Here is a 9,408-nt window from a genome sequence, read left to right as displayed (position 1 = left end):
TTCACCTGATGTAATCTTACTATTATTTCATAAATAAATTATATTTTGTATACAGATAGTTACATGCATATTGATTCATTATATAAAATTTGGCATAATGAAACAAAAATATATGTTAGAAGATCAAAAAAGTGAATTTTATGTGTATTTTACACTATATTTTTACGTTCGTAACTTTACATAGAGTAAAATATTTTTTACGTCGATTTAATATTTTCTTACGTTCTCTCTTTAGGTAAGAAGTAAGAAAAAATTACGGAACGTAAAAAATATGGCGCATTGATGGTAAATTGGAGGGGGGTGAAGTATAGGATTATAGGGTATCATGGCAGTTTCTAATTGGTCAATAGCAGAGGCATGGGCCAACCCCCGTTGAAATCAGGGGGCATGTTTTAAAAGTTCTGAAGGAACCTGTAGAACCCCTGTAAAAGCCTGTATGTCTAGCATTATATATATATATATATATATATATATATATATATATATATATATATATATATATATAGCGTGGTGCGATGCCATGTCGATGGTGCGCGCGTGGCGTTAAAATATGAGCGGATGAATAATATGAAATACTAAGAAATAACAATGTGTAGTAAGTCTAGCTACGTGTCAAAATATTACATTAGCAGAACGAGAAAAAACGAATACAAGAATAGAAACAAAATCTAGCCGCGTAAATGTTCGGCTCATTCTGCTAGTTCATGTATAATGAAAAAAGAGCGGCAGCAAAATAGATTGAGTAGGCGCGGTCAAGTTTTGATCATCCCTCACAAAGCGAGCTACAAACCTTACGGTATATGCAACTATCTCTTCCGGCCGGTATGAATTAACCCATTTAACAAGGTTCAAGTAGAAACTGTAACAAAACATGAAACATGAAAGCAGCCACTAAATATAGTCGATCTCGTCTCACGGTTCCGGTTGATCTGGCTCTTGATGATGACCTGGTAGACGAAGATGCCCTGCGTACCCACACACCATGTGTCTCCGGAGTCCGGATCACCGAAGCTGACATTATCTCAGCGGAGGAATTTCAATCTTGCTCTCTAAAGTCAAAAGATTTGTGCTGCCAAATGCCAACCTGTATGTAAGTAGCTTGTTCCATGCATCTATGGTGTATGCCAAGTTCCCAACTCGCTCTCTATAGGATCGAGCTTAATGCCTTTCCACAAGCTCTTCACTGCATCCTGCCTCCATTGAAGGCCGACGAGGCCGACTTCATCTCTGCCTCCAAGAAGCTCATGTCGCTGCCGCTGTGGTTCTCTCCTCTTGCCACTGACATCCCCCTCATCATCTCCCCTCTGCCACCCACGCCAAGAAAGTCCCGCGTCACGTCCCCGCCGGCGCCGACGCCGCCTCGGCCCTGCTGGCTAAATTTGACCTCGTGCTGATCCATATCATACAGCCTTGGATCAATCATGCCGCGGCCGTTGGCGCCGCCATACATTCCGCCACCATTGCCGCCGCCGGCCAGCGAGTTCATCAGGCTCTGCAGGTGCATCTGTCCCTGGTCGAGCATGGGTGCGCGGCCCTGCGGGACGGACGAGCCCATGAAACCGCCGAACACGGACGCGGCGCCGCCGTCCGTGCTCGTGCTCGAGCCCATCTGCGCCGCCTTCTGGAGCAGCGCCGTCGCCGACATCTGCGGCATCATCACGGATTGCTCGTTGTACATCCCAGAAGGAGCAACCTGGTGGTCTCCACCGGAAAAGTTCCCACCGGCGCTGAAGAACCCCGCGCCTGAATTCTCAGAACCTGCACCTCCGCCTCCGCCACCGCCAGCACCTTCGCTGATCTGGTCATTGGCCATGTGTCCCTGACTCGCGTGGCCGTGGCTGGAGGTACCGGAGCTATTGGCACTGTTAGCGATGTAGCCGAGGTTGAAAAGACCAGGAGGCGACGAGGACGTGCCGCCGGAGCCGTTCCCTTGGAGATCCGGGAGCTGCATCAGGCCGTGGAACGGTTTGCCCTGCAAGAAAGCGTGCTGTCCATTCCCGTCGACGAACTCCTGCGCTGTGCCGAGGTGGAATGCAGGTGCCTGTGGAGGTGGCAGATGGCGGAAGGACGGGGCGTTGGACGACGACAGGAGGTGGTCGAGGCGGGCAGCCATGCCGCCGCCACCGCCACCGCCGAAGCGGAGGAGATCCGGGGATGCCTGGTGGTATTGGCCGTGCGCGTCATGTAGGGAGGAGCCGACCTGCGAGAGGCTGAGTGCCATGTTGGCCGCGCCGGTGGCGCCGTAGAGGTGGCCGGCCCCGGGAGGCAGCCGCGCGCTCTCCTGGGCGAGGGCGTCGCAGAAGGCCCTGTGGGTGATGAAGCTGTCCCTCCTGCATGGAAAGAACAGGAGTGCATGCACAACTAGTTAGTGGCGGTTGAACGCTCCTATACGCATGAGCATGACATGCTGCAGTTGCATCACAATAACCAAATTAATTAAGGACAAAGTATAGTTGCATATGCATGATGAGTCGCTTGCAAAATAATCCTATCGAACAAGCGTTACAAGCCTGTTATTCGCCACGTAAAATGCTAGGGCTGAAATGTAAGGACAGTGTTGTTCAAAAATGAAATGTAAGGACGGTACTGCTTCACAGTCACACTGGAAACACGTGAGGTTGCCCGGATGCATGTCAAATATGCTGTCTTGTCATCCGTGCATAGCCAACAGTGTCGTACTAAATATTCTCGTATTTTTTACAGCATGTGTTGTATACGTCCTCCGTCACGAGTTAATTACTTGTCAGAAATAATTACTTATCGCTCAAACAAATATATCTAGTAATTCCGAGTGAGGAAGTATATAGGAATGCCGATGATATACAAGGGGTGTCAATATGATGAATTGTTGTACACCGATGGTGTCTGTTTAACTCCCTTCGTCCGAAAATACTTGCTCGAGAGATGGATATATCTAGACGTATTTTAATTTTAGATACATCTATTTATATATTTTTAAAACAAATAATTCTGAATGGAGGTAGAATTTATTTATAAGTGTGTATTGGATAGCACAAAATTGTCTGACAATCACGTAAACAAGTTCGAACTAGCATAGTCTACAGTTTATGTCACTTTTTCTCTCTTTCGGATTTTTAGTTCGTATTGCTGCGTCACTTTTCCTCTTTTTTGAAATTTTAGTTCATATTGCTATGTCACTTTTCCTCTCTTTCGAAATTTTACTTCATATTGCCTTCTTGAAATATTCCATCTATATGCTTGTTTCTATAGTAAGCAAGGGTAAAATGAAAAGGAGTATGAAACGGGTTGCTAAAAGAAATTAATTTAAGGGATTTTTTGGTGCAAAGGATTTTCAAATAAATATTGGAAGGCCTGCGTCGAAGCAAAAACTACATCAGACAACCAGAAATAATAGAGATGCATGATGTAACGGACCAAATTGTTTATGGCATGAGAGGCCACCCAATATGCTTAGTTTTAATGTCTCTAAATTAACATTTGGTTTGCATGGCCTTGTTTTCCTTTTTCTTTTTTTCAAAGATTCTGTATCAATCACTATAAATGTTAAAAATATGCAATAGTAGAGAGCTGCCGTGATCAAGCGATGCAGAGGCCGAGGGTTTCTCTCTCTTGTTTTAAAGTGAATTTTTCCTATATAGGTAGTGTGATACATAAAACTAAATCTCATAAGGAACTTTCATAACGATTTCATTGCACTTCATAGTAGCGGCCAGTCAAAAATCTTTGGGAAGAATCTTTTGTCTTAAATTTGTCATGATCAAACAAACCGAGCACTATAGAATTCGAATGGGCACAATACTCCATTTCTAGATTGTTCCTATATATTCCTTTGTTTCTGGAATCATATGAATCAAAGATGACCTTCATGTTTCGCTAAATCTCGGTCCTTTGAACTTCTCCCATTGTGACATCAAATGGCAAATCAAACTGTACTCTACAGTAAAATCAAAATTAGCTTAAGTGGCTGCAATTATTAGCCCACGTTAGCAAACATTAGTTTTTTTTGTAATTTTTATGCTTCCAATATGTAAGGTGTTCTACAATGTTATACAAACTGTAAGGAGTTTTGCTTATCTTTTCACCTATAGTGAGAGAATTTTTTTGCGAATACCTATAGTGAGAGATTAATTAACAAGAAGTATTAAAAAGAAAAATAAGTGAGATAAGTTATATGGATCCCTCTATATCATTTTTCTAATGTGGATAAAAGTGAGAACTTTGCTGAATTTCAGTCACTTCATGAATAAACTACCCCCTAATTTACGATAATTAACAAACATCATATATATCGTGTAATAAACTACTTCACATTACCCCCAAAAAAATTACTTCACACCCTAGATGCAACAATAAATAATGTCCAAACTAGCATGCCGACCAAAAAAAGTCAAAAAAACACAAGCACAAAAGAAAATAAGCCATTAAAAATCTCGCCACCCTCTATTTTTCTTTCATAATTACATATTCTAGGGTGTTATGAGAATTTAATTACTCGAGGCCAATATTCATCATGGCATTAACGGAAAATTAAAGTATAATTTTCTGGGGCCAATATGAAGCTCCTTGTAATACTATTTTCAGTTAGATAATGTATCCCTAAACTATATTACACAGTCGAGTCAGTGGTGTAGGATTTGACTATAACGTACAGTACATACCTGTTGATTTCACTTCTATCACACTCAATGACAGCTCGAGATCCCAGAAACTCATGTCAATCAAGGAGGAAAAGGAGGAGACGAGTTGAGCAGGTTGCTTGTCAAGTTATGCTGCCAGCAGCAGCTACGGATCAGATAGCTAGCTAGCTAGATTCCTAACAGGAGGGAGCTTCCAAGGAGAAGAGGCTCAAATTTGCGCGGTTAGCTGACATTAGGATTTCCATTGGGTAAGAAGACTTGATGTGTAGCGAAGCTCGCAGCCCGAGTAACCAATCAAGAACGGATTATTACTGGTTCCGGAAGAAGATGGGAGGAAAAACAAGGGCTGCTGTACCGACCCCTAGCTGGGAGTAGGGGGAGGGGTCCCGGGTCCTTGAGAATTATTGATGCGAATGTGATGTTGCATGAAGACAGCTGATCGAGGCCGGGAAGGAAAATGATTAAAATTCATATCTCAATCAAGGCAGCTTCTGCCGATGCATCCCATGTACGCCTCCTCCCCATTAGAGAAACGTGTGCCGAGCTAGTGAAAGGTAGGGTGACCAACCCGCTCCAGCCCAAATGCATCAATGATGTAGAGAGAGAGAGAGAGAGAGAGACAGAGGGAGAGAGAATCTCGCCCTGCTGCTAGCTCCTGAGGATTGCACCCATGTGAGGGGTTGTGAGGGCCTGGACGGAGTAAACGTATCCAAGGAAAAGCTGTGAAGTGTATGCGTGAACCTGGCCTACACTGCCCATCTCTGATCGAGCTTCTGACACGGCCAACGGAAGGCACTGCGCCGCATCTAGCTACGCAGCCAGCTCACATGACAACACGAGTAGACCAGCTTACTTACGGGGCGACCCAGTTGCGGGAGTATGTCAGCGTGTGTGTAACGTACGTGTACGTGTACGTGTGCCCATGCTCTTGTGTTTGTGACCAAGATTGTGCTACATTTTCTTTTTTGCGGGGGGCAAAAGATTGTGCTACGTACATTGATGCCCTGGGTAATCATCCACGCAGCAGTGTGGCCTGTGACGCACACGTACGACGTGGATCTGTGCGCCCGTGCAAGGGAATATATAGATGGTATAAGCGTTTTGTCTCTATGTATTTTTTACTAAGATAACAAGAATTAGCTGAGAACACTTGCATCACGTGTGTGTGACTATGCATGTGAGCAGGTCCCTAGACGGTTAATTCTCTCTCCGTCTTAATTTCTCACTCTTCCACGGGCATGCAAACGTTGCCACAAATTAAAGGCACAAACAGATTAAGCATGCCCTAGAGAAGCGGCATCTCGGACAAAACCCTAACCCCGACCCGAACAAAGGTTTTATTGGGTCACCACTGACAAGCACCAAAGGTCACCATTCGATCGAAATACAGTAGACATGCGATGCAATGGGAAACGGGATGCCGCCTGGGTGCATGCATGCAATGCCGAAACGAAACCAACGCTAGCTGCTTTGTCTTTGGCAAAAACCGTGCGTGCATGCATGCGCGCGCTCGGCAGCCATGCTATACATGCATGTGTGATGCGTGCGGTGCGTACGTACGTGAGGTAAGGAGACGTAGAGCGTACGTACGTACCGTGAGAATAGGGTGCCGCAGTCGCAGCGGTACTCGCGGGTGCCGCAGATCTTGGAGTGCGCCTTCCAGTCGGACTGCACGGCGTAGCGCTTGGAGCACTTTTCGCACTTCCACTTCTTCTCGCCGTGCTTGCGGCAGAAGTGCTTCTTGATGCCGGTGAGGTCGCCCAGCGCGCGCCCGGGCTCGTGGTGAACGCACGTCGGCTCCGGGCACAGGTACACCCGCCGGCGCTGCACCTGGTTCGGGTCCTTCTGCTTCAGCTTCCACGGCAGGTTGTGCCCGCGCCGGTGCAGCTGCAGGTTCTGCTCCCGCTGGAACCCCTTGTTGCACACCTCGCACACGAACCGGTTCGTCGCCATCAGCGTCTTGGGCGACAGCGCGATCACCTCCGCGTCAGGGTCTGCATGTATCTCATGTATCAATGCAACATATATAAGGCAAATCACTAGAACTAACCTATTCAATTCCACATCTGATATCGATCGATCACTAGAATTAATGTAGGCAGTTAGCAACTGAGAATATATACATACGTAGTGACGGTTGTGCATTAACATGCACGATAAGCTTGAAATGGTAGCTAGGGGCACGGAAGTTGCCATGTTTTGCAGACAAAGTACTGATGCGTGATAAGCCAACGGTGCACGATTAGCTCATGACTAATAATTGTGCATGGTGTGAGGGAGGGGTATAGCAGGTAACGTACTGGTGGTGTTTCTTCCTTTGGTTTTGGTGAGGAAGGGACAAATGGAGGCAACAAAGGGGAGAATATTTGCATGAGACTTGCAGGAATAAAACACGCAAAAGGGCATTTGCAGCAACTAATATGGGGAACAAAGGAATTGACGACGATCGTGTCATATGGCCCGGCCCCTATACTATCTGCATCTCTCATAATTGGCAAGAGGAAGAAGGAGAGCAAAAGGTTGAGGAGGAGAACAGCTCATGTACATGGAATCTTGCACGAAATATATATACTCTTTTTTTTTAATGTCCAATTTGAACTGGTAGTACTCGTGACCCGTGAGTCCGCAGTGAGAGTTTATTCCCAACAATTGTACTTGGAACGCACAAGGAATTACGTATATCTACATAATCTGGAATGAGTAAAAAATGGGAATAAGAATGAACAGGATGAATACTAGGAATAATTAGGTTCTCCCTAGTCTACTATTCAGGTGAGACTACACGCAGCTTTAAATGAAGTATACAGTGAGTAAAAAGATGTGACGACCACTTCCAGCGTGGTTTGGATCGAGGTAGCTCATGGAAGAAATTCATTGGACAAGAGGGGGCCGGAGAGAGAAGTGGGAACTGAAGAACATATGAGACTATTTTCGTTCTATATAAATCCAGTGAAACAAATCTTGGACTCTAACGCAGCTCCTATTTATGAAGACACCTCTTTTGTTGTGAATCAAAATTTCGAAATCAAGAAACAAGGGCCAGATAAAGTAAGATCGACATAAGGAGAAACCATAAGCCAATGAGAGAGTTGCCGTTCTCGCATCTAAGATCTCCCAGAGGGGAACTCCTAGCACAACGATCTAAAAGAAACTCTTAGCAGATCCAAGCAAGGTCAGATAGAAGATGTTAGGCATGCCATGAATGGAATTGCAGGAAGGGCACTCTCTTCTCATACCTGGCATGGTTCTCTTCTTCTTCACCGGTGGCGCCTCCGCGGCGGCCTGGTCTGGCCCCGTCGTCAACAACGCGCTGGGCGGCGCGATGACATGCTGCCGTTGTTGCTGGGCGAGCAGTGGCTTCATCTGCTCCTGCTGGTGCCCTTCCCTAATCCCAAAGAGCGCCGCGACGGCCGCCGCTGATGAATTGGATGCCATCGCCGCTCAGATTCACCCTTTCAGCTACTCACCAGCAACAGGGAAATCTTTAACTTTGGGTAGCCCGGTGTTGGAACTGGCAAATTTCCCCTCACTTCAAGAAAAAAAGCAGCGCTTTCCATGAGAGACATGCCAAGAACAAGGTCAGGAAACGTGCAAAGAAGAGGCCTGAAAGTTCTTTCTCAGACTAGGAGGAAAACACCAAAGAGAAAGAGATAGAGAAGGCGATACCTTTCTCATATGTGTGTGTCTTTGCCCGGAGTCGATCTGAAGCTTGGACAAGAAGAGGCTGGGGGCGAAAGAAAAACTCCAAAGGGTTAGGGCTCAATCGCGGAACCAAGATGAACAAACGAACAAACCCACGCAGTGAAATCCAAGCCAGCAGTTGCACTCAGAAACAAGCAACAGGCTAGAGCGCGCGGGAGAACAAATCGAAGCTCGCAAACACCCAAACCCAACCCACACGCGTACGCAGAGAAAAACGAGGGCTTTGTTTCTTCCCCGCCATACCTCTCTGTCTCCCTGGCTCTTATCTATCCCTTGCGCTGCTGCTGCTGCTGCTGCATGCTAGCGGGCGGCTACTAGTCTTCTCCTTGCTTGCTCTCGAGACAAGAGGGGGAGAAGAAGAGGAGACGAGGAGGAGGAGGGTGAGGGTGAGGGTATGGAGGAGGCTAATAAGAAGGTTGCTGTCTGATTCCTTTCCTTCATATCGTTGTCATGCTTTTCCCTATCGCCTTTTGCCCCCTCCTTTCCACACCGCCTACTGTACGCTCCTCTGCTACGTTACTACGTACGCCTGCAGCTCTCTTTTCACGGGCGGCATACGAGTATACTGGTGGTATATACGTACCATTACATTGAATGTACTGGTGTAAATTGAGTTTGTAATTGCATGTACAGCTCAGAGAAATTAAGGGAGTGAGTAGTAGAGTACATCAGCACAGTCGATGGAGTGGAGCAAAGCTAGCGTCGTCGAGCGGCTGTGGGGGTGTGGACCGGCAGGGGGTCCACCGGCTGTGTGCCCCGCGGTCACGCACACGGGTCGTGAAGCGGCTGAGGATTTGGGTCCACCGACACTAGCCGACGTAGGCCGACGCACCACGCACACGGGCGTTGGATTTATGTATGCATCACAGCTTGTTCACGTCTGGATCGATATGTGCAACGCTAACTCTACGCATCTTTATCACGCCTGCATGCATCTCAACCAACGGTTCAACGATGGCCAGAGACTAATCAAGGACAACGGCACGGCTGTAAGAGCTGCATGTCCGTGCACCATCGATTTACTGCTATTTTTGACGTATTCATCACTATGTACCTACATCAGTAACAGAGTACAAGTACTGACAGC

The 9,408-nt window shown here is 46.5% G+C and overlaps 1 protein-coding gene across 2 annotated transcripts; it reads right to left on the bottom strand.

The window, feature by feature from the left end:
* Positions 1-743: 743 nt before the first annotated feature.
* Positions 744-8,755, bottom strand: LOC123400994 (protein indeterminate-domain 5, chloroplastic-like). Of its 2 annotated transcripts, none has more exons than XM_045094712.1 (5): positions 8,565-8,755; positions 8,286-8,343; positions 7,856-8,168; positions 6,214-6,613; positions 744-2,330 (listed from the first exon to the last, which is right to left on the bottom strand). In XM_045094712.1, exons 3-5 carry the CDS (start codon positions 8,052-8,054, stop codon positions 1,181-1,183), a joined length of 1,749 nt encoding a protein of 582 aa, XP_044950647.1. In that variant the 5' UTR covers positions 8,055-8,168; positions 8,286-8,343; positions 8,565-8,755; the 3' UTR covers positions 744-1,180. The 2 variants fall into 2 exon arrangements, with proteins under 2 accessions (XP_044950647.1, XP_044950646.1); XM_045094711.1 differs by having other exon boundaries at positions 7,856-8,148.
* Positions 8,756-9,408: the final 653 nt, after the last annotated feature.

This window comes from Hordeum vulgare, chromosome 6H, assembly GCF_904849725.1.
Source record: "Hordeum vulgare subsp. vulgare chromosome 6H, MorexV3_pseudomolecules_assembly, whole genome shotgun sequence".
Lineage (NCBI taxonomy): Eukaryota > Viridiplantae > Streptophyta > Magnoliopsida > Poales > Poaceae > Hordeum > Hordeum vulgare.
This window is presented reverse-complemented; position numbering and strand designations above follow the sequence as displayed.